Source organism: Mesoplodon densirostris, chromosome 1 (genome assembly GCF_025265405.1).
Source record: "Mesoplodon densirostris isolate mMesDen1 chromosome 1, mMesDen1 primary haplotype, whole genome shotgun sequence".
Classification (NCBI taxonomy): Eukaryota; Metazoa; Chordata; class Mammalia; order Artiodactyla; family Ziphiidae; genus Mesoplodon; species Mesoplodon densirostris.
In genome coordinates, this window is record NC_082661.1 from 73,126,684 (window position 1) to 73,147,901 (window position 21,218).

The 21,218-nt window shown below is 35.5% G+C and overlaps 1 protein-coding gene across 1 annotated transcript in view; it reads left to right on the forward strand.

The window, feature by feature from the left end:
- Positions 1-21,218, forward strand: part of ARHGEF38 (Rho guanine nucleotide exchange factor 38) — a 159,308-nt gene that overhangs the window by 98,625 nt on the left and 39,465 nt on the right. The window contains exons 4-5 of the mRNA XM_060088333.1: positions 3,516-3,663; positions 10,114-10,131. Coding sequence (XP_059944316.1) covers positions 3,516-3,663; positions 10,114-10,131 — 166 coding nt within the window. The remainder of the gene's footprint in view (positions 1-3,515; positions 3,664-10,113; positions 10,132-21,218) is intronic.

Here is a 21,218-nt window from a genome sequence, read left to right on the forward strand (position 1 = left end):
TTAACTGAAAAGATTTTGCACAGCAAAGGAAACCATAAACAAAACAAAAAGACAACCCACAGAATGGGAGAAAATATTTGCAAATGAAGCAACTGACAAGGGATTAATCTCCAAAATATACAAACAGCTCAGGCAGTTCAATATCAAAAAAACAAACAACCCAATCAAAAAATGGGCAGAAGATGTAAGTAGACATTTCTCCAAAGAAGACAGGCAGATGGCCAAAAAGCACATGAAAGATGCTCAACTTCACTAATTATTAGAGAAATGCAAATCAAAACTACAATGAGGGCTTCCCTGGTGGCACAGTGGTTGAGAGTCCGCCTGCCAATGCAAGGGACACGGGTTCATGCCCCGGTCCAGGAAGATCCCACATGCCGCGGAGCAGCTGGGCCTGTGAGCCATGGCCGCGGAGCCTGTGCTCCACAATGGGAGAGGCCACAACAGTGAGAGGCCCGCATACCACCAAAAAAAAAAAAAAAAACTACAATGAGGTATCACCTCACACTGGTCAGAATGGCCATCATCAAAAAATCTACAAAGTGTAAATGCTGGAGAGGGTGTGGAGAAAAAGGGACTCTCCTACACTACTGGTGGAAATGTAAATTGGTGCAGCCACTATGGAGAACAGTATGACGATTTCTTAAAAAACTAAATATAGAACTACCATATGATCTAGCAATCCTGGGGATATATCCAGAGAAAACAAATAAGTAAGTAAGTACTTATTTGTACTTACTTTTTAATTTTTAAAAATTTTTAATTTTAAGCAAGACAGAGAAAGACAAATATCATATGATATCACTTATATGTGGAATCTAATAAAAAATGATACTAATGAACTTACTTACAAAACAGAAATGGACTCACAGATCGTGAAATGAAATTTATGGTTACCAAAGGGAAATGTGGGGGAAGTGATAAATTAGGAGATTGGGATTAACACATATACACTACTATATATAAAATAGATGACTAACAAGGACCTACTGTATAGCACAGGGAACTATACTCAATATTCTGTAATACCCTATATGGGAAAAGAATCTGAAAAAGAATGGAGATATATATATATATATATATATATATATATATATGTATAACTGATTCACTTAGCTGTACACCTGAAAATAACACAACACTGTAAATCAACTATACTCCAGTAAAAATTTAATGGGGCTTCCCTGACGGTCCATTGGTTAAGATTTCACCTTCCAACATGGGGGTTGTGGGTTCAATCCCTTGTCAGGGAGCTAGGATCCCACGTGCCTTGTGGCTGAAAAGCCAAACAGAAGCAGTATTGTAACAAATTCAATAAAACCTTAAAAAATGGTCTACATTAAAAAAAATCTTTAAAAATAAATTTTAAAAAATGAAAAAATAAAAGTACTAGTGTTATAATTCTGGAGATAGTAGAGAAGCATTAGAAAGCAAGTGACATTTATTGAGGAACTTGTCAGTGCCAGGAGATTTAATGTCCACATTTCATTTAATTCTCAAATTCATCTCAAATGTAACTATTACTTCCATTTTACAAATGAGAGATTTGAGGCTCAAAGAATTTTTTTTAAAAGTCATTCCCGAAGTTACTTCACAAATCCTAAATGACAGTGATTTCTGATTCTGAGTCCAGTGTCCCAGGCAACTGCATCACTGTGTCCAGAGTCCAGCAGAACTCTGATGTGGGGAGGGCTAAAATCTAAGGGAACAATGAGGAGAATATGGCCTCTAATCCTGGCTCTCCATCTCCTGACAGGACTTTGGAAAAATCATTTCTTTGTTTTAAAGTCAGATTTGTCCATCCTTATTTAATACGGATAAATAACCTCTTATCTCCTCATATGTATAAGGAGTTAAGCATTCAATATATGCAAAACTTGTTGAAAATATAAAGCACAATTCTATATCTGTAGGAAGAATAACTTGTTACTATAATAGACCCAGATTAGCAGGTCCATTATCACTTTCAATCAGTTCAGTCCCAGATCATTATCAACCCCAAACTGGCAATGTTTTGGGGAGCAGATCTATCACATATTTCTTCTGTGTCTCCCAAATTATCTTAACACGTTCTGGGTTGGATAGTGGATGCATGTTTATGTGATGAAGTGGTGATTAAATCAAACTATTCTCCAATATGTACTTGATTCATCACTTATAGACCCAATTTTATCATATATCAAAAAGGATTCCTTAAATACTTGGACATAATTAGCCCAGGTTGCTTTATGAACGGTCATAACACTGGTTCATAGTATTATCCAGTTGATTTTTAACAGGAATAATGACCAGTTCTTTCTATTATCACATAAAAGAAAAAATTTTATTTCCCTCAAATCCACTGCTTGCCTTTCAGACAAACTCAGGAAATGTTAGTAAAATAAATAGCGAAAAATAATTTACCTAGAACCCGAAATTTCACTCTTCATGCCTCTAACAAATTGACAATAACTGCTCCATTTTGAGCATCTACTATGTGTGTACTATAATCTGAACTTTACATACCCTACCTCTTTAATTTTATAATGACCCTGTGCAACTGGATCTATTACTGTCCACATTTTATAGATGAGAAAACAGGTTCAGAGAGCAAAAACTAACTTGTCCAAGTCATAATCTGTCCAGGTCTGTAGCACAGCCTGATCTGAACCCATACAGACTGTTTCTAAAGTACAGCCTTTAACTGGTGTCAAAGAAAAACCCACAGTGTAAGAGTTGTGAGTTTAAATTTTATTCAGGGACTTACTGAGGGCTATAAGGAGATGACCTCTCAGTGGCTCTGAGGAAACGACTCCAAAGAGGTGGAGGAGAAGCCAGTATATATGATTTTGGGGCTAGGAAATACACACAATCAAACACACATCTTGCTGAAAGATTACTCCTAGTCACAAAGAACAGATATCCCAAGTTAATGATTTTAGTGCTTTTCTCTGTATGGGAAGATGTAAGAATCTGGGATGATTGAAAGGCTTCCTGAGATATACACCCAACCATCTGAGGGTCTGTTTATCCAAATTGACGAGTGCCTCATCCTGTTTTTCATCCTGAATTCCTCTCAGGGTGGGCAATTGCAGTGGGTGATGACTTAGCCCTCATAGAACCAGGTAGTGAGTGATGCCCTTTGTTTTTCTTTGTTTATCTTTGTTTGCTCCAGAACCCTGCACACTAACCAAGGGCATAATCTAAGAAAACCAGCTTTCTTTTCCTGCCCACCTCCATTAAGCTCATTATCCTTTGTTTCATAAAAGACAGGAGGGAAGGAATGAAAAAGGGAGAAGGGAAGGAGGATCGTGGAAAGAAAAAAGGGAAGAAAAGGGAGGAAAGAAGGTCCCTCAGCGTCATCCACTAGGTTGTTGTCCCCCCCCGCAACAATCTAGGTATAAAATGGGGCCCATCCAACTTTTTTTTTTTCCATCCAACTTTTTAACACTAATCAATGTTGTCACAAAATAAATATGTGAAGTGCCAGTTTGGTCTGACTTGATGTCATCTTGCCTTTGTTTTGCATTTATCAGGAGAAGTATTCTTGCAAATTAAAGGGCCACTGGAAGATATTTATAAAATCTACTGCTATCACCACGATGAAGCACACAGTGTACTGGAGTCCTATGAAAAGGAAGAGGAACTGAAGCAATATTTGAGCCTCTGTATTCAGTCCTTAAAGTAAGGCCTTTTCAAATGATTTCCATGCACTCTCAGTCACCTAGCAGGGAACATTTTAACTGGATGTAGATGAAAGTTATCCCATAAATCCTATGTTTTATGAGGCTTGCTGGGAGCTCTACTTTGTGTTCTCTTCATGAAAAGCTGACTTGCCAGAAACCCTGATTGACTTGGTTTTTTTCCCCGCAAGGATGACTAAAAATAACATGGGGAAGATATGGGGCTCTGTAGAGATAGAAAAATGCAATATCAAAAAATGAAATGTAGAAGAAAAGCCCCTCTTAAAGCTGTTGTTACTTGCCTGCTCCCACCTAGGTCAAGGAATATGTGAAACAGCCTGTGTCACCGTGGTCACGGGAGCACGTGGAATAATAAAATTAGTGGGATGTCCCATGACCCTCTGAATGGCCCTTGCCATCCCCCAAACTCACTGTGGGGAAGGAGGAGAGATTGGCAAAGACAAGTCAGGCCCTGTTAAAGTTAGTTTCAGGAAAGTTAGTCACGCCTTCCTTCCTCATCTCTAAATTGTTGGTGGGAAGTGCTACCTAATGTAATTTTTTTTAATCTGGGAGAAATATCTATTCACTATAAAAATATGAAAAAGGGAGTTCCCTGGTGGCCTGCTGGTTAGGGTTCTGGGCTTTCAGTGCTGTGGCCCCGGTTCAATCCCTGGTCAGAGAACTGAGATCCCTCAAGCCGTGTGTACGGGCCAAAAAAAAAAAAAAAAATCTGAAAAAATATATAAGAAAGCATGAATAAGATAAAAACCCTTACTATTCCATGTATTAATTCCTTGCTAACCATGAATTAAAAAACATAGTTTGCATTTTTTTCTGATCTTATTTATACACATAAATATGAACATGTGTTTGGGTTCTTTTAAATGGAATTAGTATCTTACTGTATCTCCAGTTTTCTACCGAATGAAGCTTAAAGCCAAAATGTCTTCCCTACTCCACATCTTACCCAGTGGTTCTATTGTGGTTTTTCACTTCTAAAGGTTATCCATTGTCAAATGGTCTTGATTAAGCTAAGAATTAACCAAGCAGAGAGAGCTATGGTGTGTAAATCAACACACACCAACCAGTCTGATCCTCCCCTTTTATATACCCTATTGCAGGGGGGGGCGGAAAGGGGGGTCTAATGTGGTACAACTGAATTAAAGTGAAATCAGGAGGCTAAATGAGACTACTCTGGAGAAAAGCCTTTCCAGGCTAGAGCTGGGACTGAAGATGGGTTTAAACTGGACTCTACAAATTTCTTAAAATTAACTTTATCGCCCTCTACTGGCCATTAAGTTACTGCAGCTCTTTAACCATTTTCATGCTACGGAAAAGTGACAATTTCAAGTCACTAAATCGCAAGCACTTATTTAGCACCTGTGCTGTAATAAGCATAGATCTGGGTCTTGAAAATACAAAAATAAATCATACTTAAACCGTGCCCACAAGCAGCTCAATATGATCAGGTGATTCTTAAAGATAATATGTGATGAGTAGTTCCAGTGCACTATTTCTCCATTATTGCTGTTTAGTTCAATGTTAGCAAATCAATTTAGATAAACTATAAAGTCTGAAGCTGTATCCATCTTAATAAATTCATATATTAGAAGCAACATCTTCTAAATTTACAGGTGCTTTTTCCAAGGAAGAAATAATAGTGTTATCCAGGGTGTGAATGAACATCTTTCCTACCTTAAACTAGTGGCAAGATCTAATCTAATTAATGTCTATCTTGAGCCATTTTCCTTCTTCAGTTTCCAGAAATAAAAGAGAGAAATTTTATAGCAAGTGAACAAGTAAAACCTTGAATCATCACTCTAACCCCAGCCCCAGAGCTAGAGGTCCACACAGGGAGAGGATGTAGTTAATTTATTTTGGCATGTGCTTCTGACAGCTGACCAGAAGTGGAGCTGTCTGTTCAGAGGGAGATGAACAATAGTTTATTATTCATTAAGCTGTTGACTCCTAAGAGAAAGAAATTAACCGTGCCAGAATATTCCATCAGGCAGTGTAGCTCAGTACCATACCCCGCTAAAACAGCTAAAGCAGAAGTAATTTGGAAACTTCATAAAATCCCAATTACTGAAAATTCCTTTCACACCCAAAGGCTTATTTGATCTTTTCCTGAAAGCCTTAAGTTCTTGTCCTGGTGATGTCCCAAATATTGTATATTCTGCCCCATTCTGCTATTAGGGAATCGTTTCAGGCATTGGAAGGTGCTAAGGTTTAGGAAAACACAAAATCCAAAGGAAGTAATATTGGCAGGACTATTTCTTAAGGGAAAGAAAGTCAAAATAAAATAGTTTAAATTAGAGCTATTTTTCCCAAAGTTGCCTTTTGATGAAAATAAAGTTAATGATGAATTGTACTGGTCTGCCTGATAACTGAAAGCAGGAGAATTATTGACATTACTATGATACTGACCTCAATTGTGTTAAGCTTTAAATTCTGAGAAACAGGTTTTCAAACAGGTTTATAGGCCAAAGAGAGTCTGGAACACCCCAAGGGCTTGGTTTCCCTTGCCAAGTAATCAGTCAAAGCTATTACTGGGGCTCTGCCTTTTCCTTGTGGCTAAATAACAGAACCCAAGCACAGTTGCCAATTTCTAATGAATATTAGGTGTGGCCTCCATTTTCTACCATGCTGGGGGGTATTGGAACAACTGGATTTGAAGCAGTATCCATGAAGAAGGTGGCTCCATGCCTCAGAAGTTAAAGCAGATTTTAAAGCAACAGAAGTTGCATTTTATCCAGAATTAAAATGTTTATTGAGGGCCTAATAAATATTTATTATAGATACTAGATAATGTTGAAAATATCTTTTTTTTTCAAATATATAAACATAGTTCTTGCCTCCTGGGAACATACCTTCTAGTTGGTAGATAAACAAAACCATCTGGAAAGCTTAATAATAATACAAGAGTTAATTTAAATAACACAGCAGAAGCTGTCACGGTGAGGTTCAAGACTAACTTCCAAAAGGAGAGTAGAGAGATTTCCTGGTTCTGTAACCAAGAGACTTGAGCTCATAACATTTGGCTATTCTTTGAAGCCCATTATCTTTCAAAAGAGCAAATAATATTCGTATCCAGAAAATAATTTTGAATCCCTTTGAAACGTTTGGGCAGTGTTTCTTGGTGTGTGAGTTTCCCTGCACTGGACCCACCAGGGATGTGCAACTGCCTATGCTCTGCTCTAGACCAAAAAAAATAGGATTGCTGGGGTCCACTCCACAAATCTGCACTTTAACAAGCACCTCTGGTTGATCATGGACATACACTCCAGTGAAGACCTACTTTAGAAGGAGAAATCATGCCCATGGTACCCACTCACTGCTTTCCCTGAAGCACACAGGCTGTTTTCATGACTATAGATACAATCTAAGCAGTAATTTCAGGGTTTAGAAACCTTAGAAAGAAAAGACTAAAACAATCCAGAAGCACAATCCCACATCTGCATCTACAGCTTATAAATTGGAAGTCTGCAAGTTTTTTATTTATTCAACAAGGAGTATTTACAGCGTCACATTAGTGACCTGTAAGATTACATGAAATACTGATTTAATACAGTTTCTAAACTTATGGAAATTATTTGCTAAATACCTAGTTACTTAGCCTCTTTGGGGTTATTTAAGGTTTCTGCTCTGCATGAGGAAAGCGAAAAATAGAATAGCTGTGAATGCAAGTGTAGCTATAATTAGAATAGGCTGTCTGCAGCCTCCTTTATCTGTTTTTCTAGTTATAAATACCACTAAATCCCTGATGCCTTTCAGAGGCCCTAGAGATTTGTTTATTTGTAATAGGAAAAGAATGAAGAGGCTTTTCCAAGTTTTTTGGTAGGTAACTGGAAGATGCATTTCTAACTTCACGTCTAGCTGTTATAAAGTTATCTACGTTTTTCTTCCTCCTAACTGAGGCCACCATCCTCAGGAGGAAAACTTCTAACTTCTAGTCATCTGGGTGCTTTGGCTGCTCATATTACTACTATTACTACTATAGCTTTTCCATTCAGGGAAGCTAAAAGCTCATGCAACATGCAACATGACATCAAAGGAATAGATTTCAATTTGTCCACCACAGTTTATATTTCTTAATATTATTCTAGTGGGGTGTTCCAAGTAAAAATTAAAATCACCCTTTTTGGAAACTCTTTCAGTTCTTTATTACGTGACATCATGTTTGAACAAAGATGATAATCCTTAACGGAATAGTCACGAAAAAACTATTGTTAACTGTGAATCAAATTATAATGACCCCATGAGGGTGTAAGGTGGGGTGGTGGATATATTGTTACTTTACCCCCCAAAGGGGTAAATGGACCAAATTTAACTTTGTCCTTCCTGAAATGTCCTTGGCTGGGGTTAACTTCTGGAAAGTTTTAGCCTAAAAGGGAGATTTTTTAAAATGATAAGCAAATAAAAAGGAGATGTTATAACATAATGCCACTATTCCACTGTTGGAAAACCTCAGGTTCCTTTTCATAAAATGTTATATTTACATTAAACACAGTGTTTAATATATGTTATAATATGTAGGTTTTATTTGGTTGAAGTAAATGGAATAGAAAGAGAAAAAAACGTCCATGTCTTCTCTAGGAGTTAGAAGAACAACAATCTTTTCTTTCAACTTCAAAGTATGTGTTTTGGTTCCAAAGTGATTGCATCTTTCACTTGTTTGTTTTGATAGAAAACTGAATTCTTATTTTTATTCAACTTCTATCCCAAATTTTCTGATCTATGACTTGCAGAGCAAAATAAGAAAAGGAAATTCCTTAATAGAAGGGGACAGAAATTGGGGAAAGAATGTGAGCTTAAAGAAAATGAATGGAAAGAAATACTGGGCAGGAGGGTAGTGGTGGTGTACTTTCTTTCATTGAGATAGAAGAGTTCTTCAAACAACAGTTAATAATTGTTTGAAATTGTAGCACCTGCTGATTTTTAAAAATTTATAATCCTCTGTTGGATTCCCAACTGGGAGGTCTTGGATTCAGCAATACCTAGTTATTTCAAGATGTCTAGGGATCCATTCATACACTGTCTGGAGAGCGAAGGGATACTTGTTATACATATATGTATACCATTGTTTTCCACATATATAAAGTACTGGGATTAATTTTTTTAATTAAGCCCATGAAAATTTATGAAATTCAGCATAGGTAGTTATTGAATTTTTTCTCAATCATTGAATATGAAAAAACCATCTACTATGATGTGATGGGATCACGACTTTTTTTTTTTTTTGTATTGAAAACACTTATTGTGTTCCAGAAGACTGGAAACCAGAGGTCAAGGTGATCAGTTTATTAATACAGGTTATTACTTTATTTCTCTATAGCCACATGAGGCTTTCAGAGAGAAGTTCCTACCTCCTTTATTCTTGAAATTTAACTTGAAAGATTTCCACTTTTTTATTGTTAACTTAATTAATTTGACAAATACATTTTATGCTACTGTGTGCCAGTCCGTTTTTCAGGTACTGGGGCTACAATGGAGAACAAAGCAAGGATAAATCCTTGCCCTCCTTGGCATCGGGGAGCGGAGAGATAGACAAGAAACCAAATAAGCATATAGTATATTAGAAGGTGACAAAGCGTTATGGGGAGAAATAAAGCAGGGAATGAGAATCAGGAGTAAAATGGGAGGCAGGTACAATGTTTAAGAGGTTGGTCAGGGAAAGCGTCACTGGGCAGGGGCATTTGGACAAAGACCTGAAGGAGATAAGGAAGGAGCCATATAGATATCTGGAGGAAGGGCAGTCAGGCAAGCGCAAGACCCTCGAGGCAGGAGCCTGCCTGCAGGCTTTGAAAAGAACAAGGAGGCACGCAGTTGCCACAGATGCGGGGAGGAGCTGAACTATGGGAAATGAGGTAGAGAAGACGTGGAAGTAGAGGCAGATCGCGTTGCCTTGGAAGGACTTTAGTTTTGCTTGAGCAAAATGGAAGCCACAAAAGCTAGTAATGCCGAGTGAATGTTTTTATGGGAATTATCTAATTGAATAGGTGAATTGTTTATAATCTATCTAGCTATCTATATATATAAAAAACACTATAAACAGAGATATTATAAAGCACTTGATAGTAGTTTTCTGCAAGTCAGTAACACTTTCCTTTGTAATCTTATCTCAATTTCTCCTAATTACTCTGTTTAATAGATTTTTATTTCATAATATAAACAAAGATTAACATTTAAATCCATTTTCAAATGACTAAAATTTACTAACTATAATCTGAATCAACAGTTTTTAAACCTTATACAAAGTGTGAAACAAATATGGTGGATACATACTAAAATAAAGTTTTAGGGATATTATAAAACTAATTCTATAAAATCTTCATGAAAATGACTTATTACATTATTTTACATAATAAAATTTTAAAACTTATATAATGTTTGCTTATTACCTCAAATATCTATATTTACATGAATTTACTTTTTTTCCCTTTTCTTACAGGAAAATATACATGCAAGAGTAAGTATTTTTGTTTAAATAATAGATATCAAATGTTAAAATCATGGGGAAAAGCTGATGAATATTTCTGTGCAAATCAGAATTTTTAGTTTTTACAATGTTGTTCATTGCTTTCAATAAGTCAAGATTGCAAAGACATTTACCCTAGATATTATTGGTGCATTTATTTCCAATTTGCCTGAGATGATCTTACATATTAAATTATGTGTACCTTATTAAACTTTTTAGAAGAATCTTGGGGTATAATTTACTTAAATCACTAGTTTGTTGGTGCCAGTAACTCTTTGGGAACTGCTTATCACACATATGTTTAGGAATCATTTTAATGTGTCCAAAAATGTTTCTTCCTAAGGACAACATTAGTCTAAAAAGTCTCAGATTAATACCATAATGTTTTTGAAGGTTACATAGATTAATGTATAAAAGAAAAGCTTCCTTATACATTACAGTAAAATATTCTGTTTCTTCTGATTTGGACTCTGATTTACAGAGAAAAAAATCATATACACACATACATAGTATAAAAATGAAATATTAAGATGAAATAATTGATTACTAGGACAATATAGAAATTAGCTTATAAAAGCAACACACACATACACATACTTTGCAAGATTTCCATTTTTATAGAAGAACAGCATGTCCAGTCTGACTAATATTGAAAAGATGATATTGATTTGAATATGAAGTCAAATTTACCAGTACTTAAAAAAGCACGTGTTTGCCTTAGCATGGTCAGGAACTATCTAAAGTCCTGAGTTCCTAGTCTGCTTGTGTGTGTGTGTGTGTGTGTGTGTGTGTGTGTGTGTGTGTGTGTACATTCTAAACTCCTGAAACTTTACAACAAGAAATACAAAATTTACAAAATAAAAATTATATTAATTTAAGCTGTAAATATCTGCCATTCATGCTTTGGTGCAGAGCAACCTTGAGGAAAGACAGAATTCCAGGGTGAGGTGGAAGAATCCGGCATCATACAGGAGACCTGTAGACTAAGGTTTTATACCCCAGCCAAGCTGAGAAGTTAGTTTTTGGCATACCAAACAAGCACCCAGTTCTCTCACTTTATAAGCCTTTTCTTTCAAAAGGAAAACAATATCCTATAGTATAAACAGATATGATTAGATTTGTTCAAGACCATTTGAATTTGAAGAGGAGCATAATAGAATAGGGCCTTTTGGTCCTTTCACACACCAGAGCTTTCCTGGCTTCTCTTCAATGACAGTTGATGGTATTGGAGGGGTGGGGGATTGCTGTCTCATTATAAAGCCTGTGGCTCTGGCATTGTGCCTAGGACTGGAGATTTACAGAGCTGGGGGATGAGAGAAGAACTTCATATGCTACACATCTATTCTACACATACGATGTATGCTACACATATGATGTATGTTACACATAACGATGCTATGGAGAAACCCAAACCAACATTGTGACCAATCCAATACTTAGATTTCTTTTCCTAGAGCTTAGGTCTTTATAACCAAAGATTGAGAGACAGAGACAGACAGAAAGAGAGATTCAGAGAAGGAAAGTGAGCAAATCTTTTAATACATTAGCATGCACAGGCTCCTACATACAGAATACTTAAAACAAACAGCACCTTGTATTGAAATTCTTTCTTAAGAAATTGCACTGGCTTCTGCGGCAGTCCTGCTGTGTGGGTGTTAGCAGGCTCCTTATGCCCCCCTCTAACCCATTCTATACATCAAGAACTCGAAAATAGGAAGAAGAGTCATAGTGTGTGGCTGCATGAACATCAAAACCACGTTAACCATGAGTTATTTTCCTTCCTGTTTCTCTCATTCAGGACAGGAGGCACAGACGCTGCTACCTAAAAGAGCAAAAGGCAATGTCAAATGCTATGTAATTGTTGGACCCCTTAGTAGCTAAGGCCAAGAATGTCACAGCTAGAGTAGTGCATTTATGAGATGTGGGTTTTAAAATGGCTTCAAAAAAATGTCTTACTTATGGAAGCTGAAAACTGTCTTTTTTTCACAATCTGCATTTTAAAAAGTACAGAGAAAGGCAAAGACATTTAAAATTTCTACAATGTTTACTTTGAATTATAATCTTATGAAAACATCAAAACAGTATCAAAGTGACAAGAATCATAGAATCTTCCACCAAAAGGTCTCCCCTGAAGCGTGGGATACAAGTCCCATGTTCTAAAGCAAGAAAAATATACCTATTCTAAATGTACCTCCAGAAATATACTGTTTTATCTTCAATATTTATACTCCTCTATACGCTTCTCTGCCTGACCAGTTATTTCCACCTTTGGATCTCAGGGTTTCATTTCCACCTTTGGATCTCAGTGTTTCAATCAATCTCAAAATGTTATGTTATTTTTTTCTTAAGTTTTGTATTTTTAAAATTATTCAAGAAACACTGAAAACATAGAAAATCAAAATGAGGACACAGAAGACAATTGGTAGTCACATTCCAGAGTGAACTATTTTAACATCACATGAGTCCCTTACTTCCCTGCAATTGTTTTCTCTACACAGACACATGTTGACTAAAATAGGATGGCTATCTATTTCTTGTATGTCAACTTGCTACCTCTTTATCAATACATCATGAGCATCTCTCTGTCAGTAAACATAAATCCACATTGCTTTATGACTGCATACTATTCTATCTGATGTATATACCATAATTTAGTTTACCAAACCCTTACAGATACTTGAAGTGTGTCTGTCTTGCAAAGATTGACTTTACGTGTTCATTCTTATACATGATCTTTGAATAATAGTTTAATTATTTTCTTTGGATGGATTTCTAAAAGTGGAATTACTAGATCAAAGGGCTTTCGATACTTATTGCCAGATAATTTAAGAAAAGTTGAACTAATTTATAGTCCCACTACCATATATGAGTTGTCCATTTATCTACTACTTGCTAGCACTAGATAAAACTAATGTTTGCATCCTTACAACTTATGGCAATGTAATAGGCCAAAAGTAGCATTGTATTGTTTTCATTATCATTAAAAATAATCTTGTGTTTAACCATTTGTATTTCACCTCTAATGAATTATCTTTTTTATTGATTGTTCACTTTTACCGAGATGTTTATCTTTTTCTAAAAGATTGATAATGGCTCTTTAATTAGCAAGTGTATTATCCTTTTTTCTATCTTATGCACTGTGAATAACTTTTCCAGATTATCATTTGACTTTTAACATAGTGTATAGTTGCTTCTGTTTTCATTTTTATCCATACAGTTTTACAGAGCTAAATTTTAAAATAGATTTATCACTTTTTTCTATTGTAGCTTTTGGATTCTGTATCTCACTTAGAAACCCCGAGTTTGTTTTTAAACCGTAATCCCATGTTTTCACCAAGATCTATAATTTCATTTTTAACATTTAAATCTTTGATCTATCTAGAAATTATTTTGGTGTAAAGAATCCATTTTTATTTGACAAGCTAATTATCACAATACCTGATATTGAATGGTTCCTTTTTTCCACTGAGTAGGAATGTCATATTTACCATATAATTTCCATACATACTTGTATTTATTTCTTTATTTTCTATTTTGTGTTTGATTTCCATTTGCCCATATATGTACCCATACCAAACTGCTTTCATTTTTGCAGCTTTATATTTTAATATCAGGTATAACTAATCTCAGCTCAGTATTATTCCTTTTCAGAATTTTCTTGAATATTCTTGAATGTTTCCTTCTTTAAAAACTTTCTCTTTTGTTAAAATTATATCTACCCATGGTTTAAAAAGCCAAATAGTTCTACAGGATTTAAGAAAAATAGTAGTCCATTGTATAGCACAGGGAACTATATTCAATATTCTGGGATAAAGCATAATGGAAAAGAATATAATAAAGAATGTATATATGTGTATAACTGAGTCACTTTGCTGTACAGCAGAAATTAACACAACATTGTATTTCACACATTTGAGTTGACTATTTTGGTATTTATCTTCATGACTCCAAAAAAATATGGCTCTTCCTTTTTAGGTATTATGTATTGACTTCCCCCTATGGAAGACAAGAATCTTTCTCTCTTCCCTACCCGATCTCCTCTACACACACACACACACACACACACACACACACACACACACACATCCCATCTCACCATTCTCCCTATGTAGTTACATTGTAATTTGAATTGGAACAATAATCAGTGCTTGAATTATTATACGTGAATAAATTTCTTTTCAGAACTAAACCTTGGAATAAACGGATTACTTGTTTTTCTGGGACTTAACTATTGCCTTTTATTCCCCCTTAATTTTCTTTGTACTAACCATTAATGCTGAACTCACAGCCAGTCATCTTGAAGACAGCCAGGTGAATTTTGTATGCTATCAATTTCATCTCCCTGTAAAAGCCTCTCCTAGAGCCTTCTGACCTTTTGAGTTTGGACTGATTGACACTGGGCGTTACTGTCTTTTAGGAACTCCCTTCCCATCATCTAGACTTTCTCTTTGCCTCTTTCCTGTTTTTAGTAGAGGACATCCTGCAATAGTTTCCCCTATTCATCAAAGAATGCATGGGAAGGAAAACTTTAAGAACTTTTTTTTTTTTTTTTTTTTTTTTTTTTTCTTTTTGCGGTATGTGGGCCTCTCACTGTTGTGGCCTCTCCCGTTGCGGAGCACAGGCTCTGGATGCGCAGGCCCAGCGGCCATGGCTCACGGGCCCAGCCGCTCCGCGGCATATGGGATCCTCCCAGACCGGGGCACGAACCCGTATCCCCTGCATCGGCAGGCGGACTCTTAACCACTTGCGCCACCAGGGAGGCCCTTTAAGAACTTTTATATCAAAAATGTCTTTATTTTACCCTCACACTTGATTTATATATTTTGATTTCATATAGAATTCTAATTTGAAAATCATTCATCTTCAGAATATAAAGGTAATTCTTCATTGTTTCTAACTTTCAGTATTGCTACAAGAAATGAAAATGATTCCTAATTGTTTGTTTTTAACTGTTTAGTTTATATGTTTCCCTGAAGGATTGTAGGCTTTACTCTTTGTCCCCGATAACTTGCAGTTTTATGGATTCCAATGTGAGTCCGTTTCATTCATTGTGCTGTGTACTCAGTGAGTTCTTTCAACCTGCTAACTCGTGTTCCTTGAATTATTTCATAGATGATTTCCTCCCCATGTGTTCTGTTCTCTCTTTCTGGGACTCTTATTATTTTGATATTGGAACGCCTAGACTGGTCTTCTAATTTTCTTATACTTTCTTCCATTTTTGTATTTTTGCTCTTCTCTCTGGAAAGTTCCTGAACATTTTCTCCAACACTTTTGAGTTTTTATTTCTGCTATTATCCTTTTAATTTCCAAGAGCTCTTCCTTAGTCCTCCAAATGATCTCAAGGTGCCATTTGTGTAGCACCTTAAGAATTATGCTGTTTCTTAACCAGGTTTTTAACTAGTCCTTCTTCTTCTAATCCCCATGCCCCTCTCCCTTCACTTCCATAGGTCTCAAGGACTCTAGTTAATGAACATTTGGAGGAGTGATTAAATAATTGCTTCTCCATATTATTGGTTCTTTCTGGTCTGCTATATCAATTACCATTTGCTCATCTCCTTTACAGCTTCTAAAATTTGTTAGTAGTTCTGTATTTGTTTTCAAAGAAATTTTAAAATTATGACAAGTGTTATTTCCTTATTATTTGCATAGCAATATGCAGTTTCCTCTAAAGTTGTCTTGTTATATTTTAAAAGGAGAGTAAATTGAAAAACAATTCAATAACAGTATAGATGGTTTGTGGCTTCTATAAACTAAATATTAAATTTAAGATATTGTGGCCATAAAATAGAGGAAATTCAAAGTAATATGATCAATAGTTACATGATTAGTTTTCCTTCATTTTCTCCCTCAAATTAAGAAATATAGATATACCCCAATGTTGAGGTATATCTGATTTTTTCTGTTTTCATCACAGTTTTTACATTGTTTAAATATCATTTTACTTTTCATTGTGCAACTGTTTTCTTGTACTTGATACAAAGCTCTTTATAGCAAAACTGGATCCTGCTAAAACAAAGCCAGCTGTGTTTACTTGACTTTGTAATGTTCCAATAATAATTTGTAGTGAGATTAGTGTAGCTACTTTCGGTACTAAATATTTGCCAAAGTATTCATGATAAGATAGAGGAATATGAAACAGAATTACAAATTAAGAACTACCTTAGTTTTCAGCACAATATGTATTGGGAATTGTTATACATTTGGTTACTTTTTTGCGGGAGAGGCATGTGATAATTGGTTACTTGGCTGAACTGGGTTATATCACACATAAGACTCATCTGCCTGGCACAGTTGTCAGAACTCAGTCTTACTGGAAGGGATTAGATGGGGTGAGCGTTGTGGCACTGAATGCCTGGAGTGTCATTATCTAGGAACACATCCTCTATCTTTTCTACCATATTGTTTGTCTGTGTGATGTAGATGTCAGAATATCATTGCTCATCACTTGGGAAACTGTCCACCATGCTTATCTGAAGACAAAGGTGTCTGGGAGATTTCTCATTTTTGAGGAAAACTTTTTTAATATTCGCATCTGTAATGCTTTTAAGAGAAAGTCATCATTTATTATTGTTATTATTGTCATTTGAAACGTAAAAGGGAGAGAATAGAACTTTGATGCCAAAGAGTGATAGAAAAAGAAGTAATGATAAGATCTGGACAGAACTAAAGGGTCTAGGTTGTTGGGTGTTTTTTTTTTAATATCTTTATTGGAGTATAATTGCTTTACAGTGTTGTGATAGTTTCTGCTGTATAACGAAGTGAATCAGCTATATACATATGTATATCCCCATATCCCCTCCCTCTTGCATCTCCCTCCCACACTCCTTATCCCACCCCTCTAGGTGGTTGCAAAGCACCGAGCTGATCTCCCTGTACCATGCAGGTGCTTCCCACTAGCTATCTATTTTACATTTGGTAGTGTATATATGTCAGTGCTACTCTCTCACTTCATCCCAGCTTACCCTTCCCCCTCCCCATATCCTCAAGTCCATTCTCTATGTCTGTGTCTTTATTCCTGTCTTTTCCCTAGGTTCATCAGAACTTTTTTTTTTTTTAGATTCCATATATATGTGTTAGCATATGGTATTTGTTTTTCTCTTTCAGACTTTCAGACTTACTTCACTCTGTATAACAGACTCTAGGTCCATCCACCTCACTACAAATAACTCAATTTCATTTCTTTTTATGGCTGAGTACTATTACATGGTATATACATGCCACATCTTCTTTATCCATTCATCTGTCGATGGACACTTAGGTTGCTTCCCTGTCCTGGCTATTGTAAATGGTGATGCAATGAACATTGTGGTACCTGACTCTTTTTGAATTATGGTTTTCTCAAGGTATATGAACAGTAGTGGTATTGTTTGGTCGTATGGTAGTTCTATTTTTAGTTTTTTAAGGAAACTCCATATTGTTCTCCATAGTAGCTGTATCACTTTACATTCCCACCAACAGTGCAAGAAGGTTCCCTTTCCTCCACACCCTCTCTAGCATTTATTGTTTGTAGATTTTTTGATGATGACCATTCTGACCGGTGTGAACTGATACCTCATTGTAGTTTTGATTTGCATTTCTCTAATGATTAGTGATGTTGAGTATCCTTTCATGTGTTTGTTGGCAATCTGTATATCTTCTTTGGAGAAATGTCTATTTAGGTCTTCTGGCCATTTTTGGATTGGGTTGTTTGTTTTTTTGATATTGAGCTGCATGAGCTGCTTGTATATTTTGGAGATTAATCCTTTGTCAGTTGCTTCATTTGCAAATATTTTCTCCCATTCTTGTTGTCTTTTCATCTTGTTTATGGTTTCCTTTGCTGTGCAAAAGCTTTAAGTTTCATTAGGTCTCATTTGTTTATTTTTGTTTTTATTTCCATTTCTCTATGAGGTGGGTCAAAAACGATCTTGCTGTGATTTATGTCATAGGGTGTTCTGCCTATGTTTTCTAGGTTGGTTTTTTGACGGATCCTGATAAGCAAGAAAGGAGAGCAGCTCAAAGATACAAGTATATTCTTTAATATATCTGGGAATTTTTTTGTAATTAAAAGTTTTTAAATATGTATATAACAGTAGGCCACATGGATAAGCTATCTTATTAAAATTGAGTTTTGTTTGATTGAATTGTGTGATTACATCTATATTTTGATGGTATTTTCAGTGATTTTTATAAGACTAAATAAACTGATATTTGCTGATAGTAAAAAGGAAAACTCAGAAGAAATCTGATCTTATTCATAAGGATAATGATTTCCTCTAATCAAATTAATACCTTCCATATTCCTGACTTGTTCTTATTTAAGGAATTATTTCTACTTAAGTGTCTAAATTGTTGAAGAATTTATGTTTAAGATATAGAAAGATGTTCCCTGTCATATTCAAAGGTTTGGCTACTGATATACCATTGGTGAGAAAATATGTTTTTAATCATTATTTTTTCAGTATTCATAATAGATTTACATTTTCTCCCAACCACTTCACCCAGTCTTCTTGGAAAACCAGTAATATCTCTGTCTCCCTCTCTCCCTCATTTCCTCTTTGTCACCCTGTCTCCTTATTTCCCTTCCCCCTTCCTTAGTATATTTGGTGCAAATGGGTAGGAAGTACAAGATAAAGTCTATCAAAGCAACTCTTTTTTGACAAAGGAGGCAAGAATATACAATGGAGAAAAGAGAGTCTCTTCAGCAAGTGGTGTTGGGAAAGTTGGACAGCTGCATGTAAATCAATGAAGTTAGAACACACCCTCATGCCATACACAAAAATAAACTCAAAATGGCTTAAAAACTTACATATAAGACATGACACCATAGAACTCCTATAAGAGAACATAGGCAGAATGTTGTCTGACATAAATAATACCAATGTTTTCTTAGGTCAATCTCCCAATGCAATAGAAATAAAAGCAAAAATAAACAATTGGGACCTAATCAAAATTATAAGCTTTTGCACAGCAAAGGAAATCATAAACAAAACAAAAAGACAACCTATGGACTGGGAGAAAATATTTACAAATGATGCAACTGACAAGGGATTAATTTCTAAAATATACAAACAGCTCATATAATTCAATAAGAAAAAACAACAAACAAACAACCCAATCGAAAAATGGGCAAAAGACCTAAATAGACGTTTCTCCAAAGAAGATATACAAATGGCCAATAGACATATGAAAAGATGCTCAACATCACTAATCATTAGAGAAATGCAAATCAAAACTACAGTGAGGTACCACCTCACACCAGTCAGAATGACCATCATTAAAAAGTCTACAAATAATAAATGCTGGAGAGGGTGTGGAGAAAAGGGAACCCTCTTACACTGTTGCTGAGGATGTAAAGTGGTGCAGCCACTATGGAAAACAGTATGGAAGTTCCTCAAAAAGCTAAAAATAGAACTACTATGTGATCCAGCAATCTCAATCCTGGGCATATATCCAGACAAAACTATAATTTGAAAAGATACATGCACCCCTATGTTCATAGAAGCACTATTTACAATAGTGAAGACATGGAAACAACATAAATGTCCATCAATATATGAATAAAGAAGATATGGTATACATGGAATATATATGGTATATACGGTATATATGGAATATAATGGAATATTACTCAGCCATGAAAAAAGAATGAAATAATGCCATTTGCAGCAACATGGATACAATTAGAGATTATCATACTAAGTAAAGTCAGAAAGACAAAGACAAATACCATATGATATCACTTATATGTGGAATCTAAAATACGGCAAAATGAACATATCTATGAAAGAGAAACAGACTTACAGACATAGAGAACAGACTTGTGGTTATCAAGGGGGAGGAGAGTAGGTGAAAGGGAAGGATTGGGAGTTTGAGATTAGCAGAGGCAAACTATTATATATAGGATGGATAAATAACAAGGTCCTACTGTTTAGCACAGAGAACTATATTCAATGTCCTGTGATAAACCATAATGGAAAAGAATATGTATAACTGAATCACTTTGCTGTACAGCAGAAATTAGTACAACACTGTAAATCAACTATTCAGTAAATTTTTTAACTTAAAAAAAAAGCAACTCTTTACTCCCTCACAAACCTTTATCATTTATTTTGATTTTCCTTTGAAAAATGTTGCCTTTTGGTTTGATTCAGTCTTTGTCTCTATTACAGTATAATCATTTTCTCAACATATGAATAAAATTCAGGACCACTGTGCAATTTTTTTAAAGTGTTGAATGTAAAATAACAGCACATTACAGAAAATATGAGAAATCTGTCACTTCTGTTTACAAATATTCATTGAGGGAATACTATTTGTCATGCTGGAGATATAGTGGTGACAGAGAAATTGAACATAAACTGGTAAATAAAGAAAAAGGATGATTCCAGATAGTGATAAGTGCTATAATGAAAATAAAATGGGGACATGTGACAGAGTGACTGGAGTGTGTGTGTGTGTGTATGTGTGTCTGCATGTGTGCACTTACATGTGATAATCAAAGTTCTTTAGTTTCTCATTTATCAAATGAAGAGTTCAAACATGCTCTCTAGGGTGCCTTCAGATCTTTTCTAATGATGCAACTTTTCTAATTTTGTTCAATGCTTTTTAGATCCGTTTCACCATTTCAATTATGTGGTCTGTTGTCTGCCCATATAGTACTTGAATCATAGTAATTGAAGAATGAAAGATCCACCCATCAGAATTTGAAAACAGTGTCTATATTCTCTCTCTTCTAAATAAAAACCCAAAGGAAAACAAATGAGTGTATCCATGTATCAGAAGGGACTCAAAACACAATTTTCATCCATGTTCCATTTACAGTATCTCTTTATTTGCCTCTTGCATAAAGAGGCTGTTAGACATCACTGCTTTCTGGCTGAATGAATTGAATACAGTGGGTTGGACAACGGCATGACCAAGCTGGTAGCTTTTTTATTTCCTGTGAACTACTTGGCCAGTTGGAATGGCTCTAGTCTCATCTCAGAAGCTCCAAAAGGAAGAGTCAGGGGTGAGTGCTCACTTTTGTGTAGCCATTTGAAGATCTGTGGGCTAAGAAGAATTCCACATGGAAAGTCATTGTGTAATACCAATGATTAGTG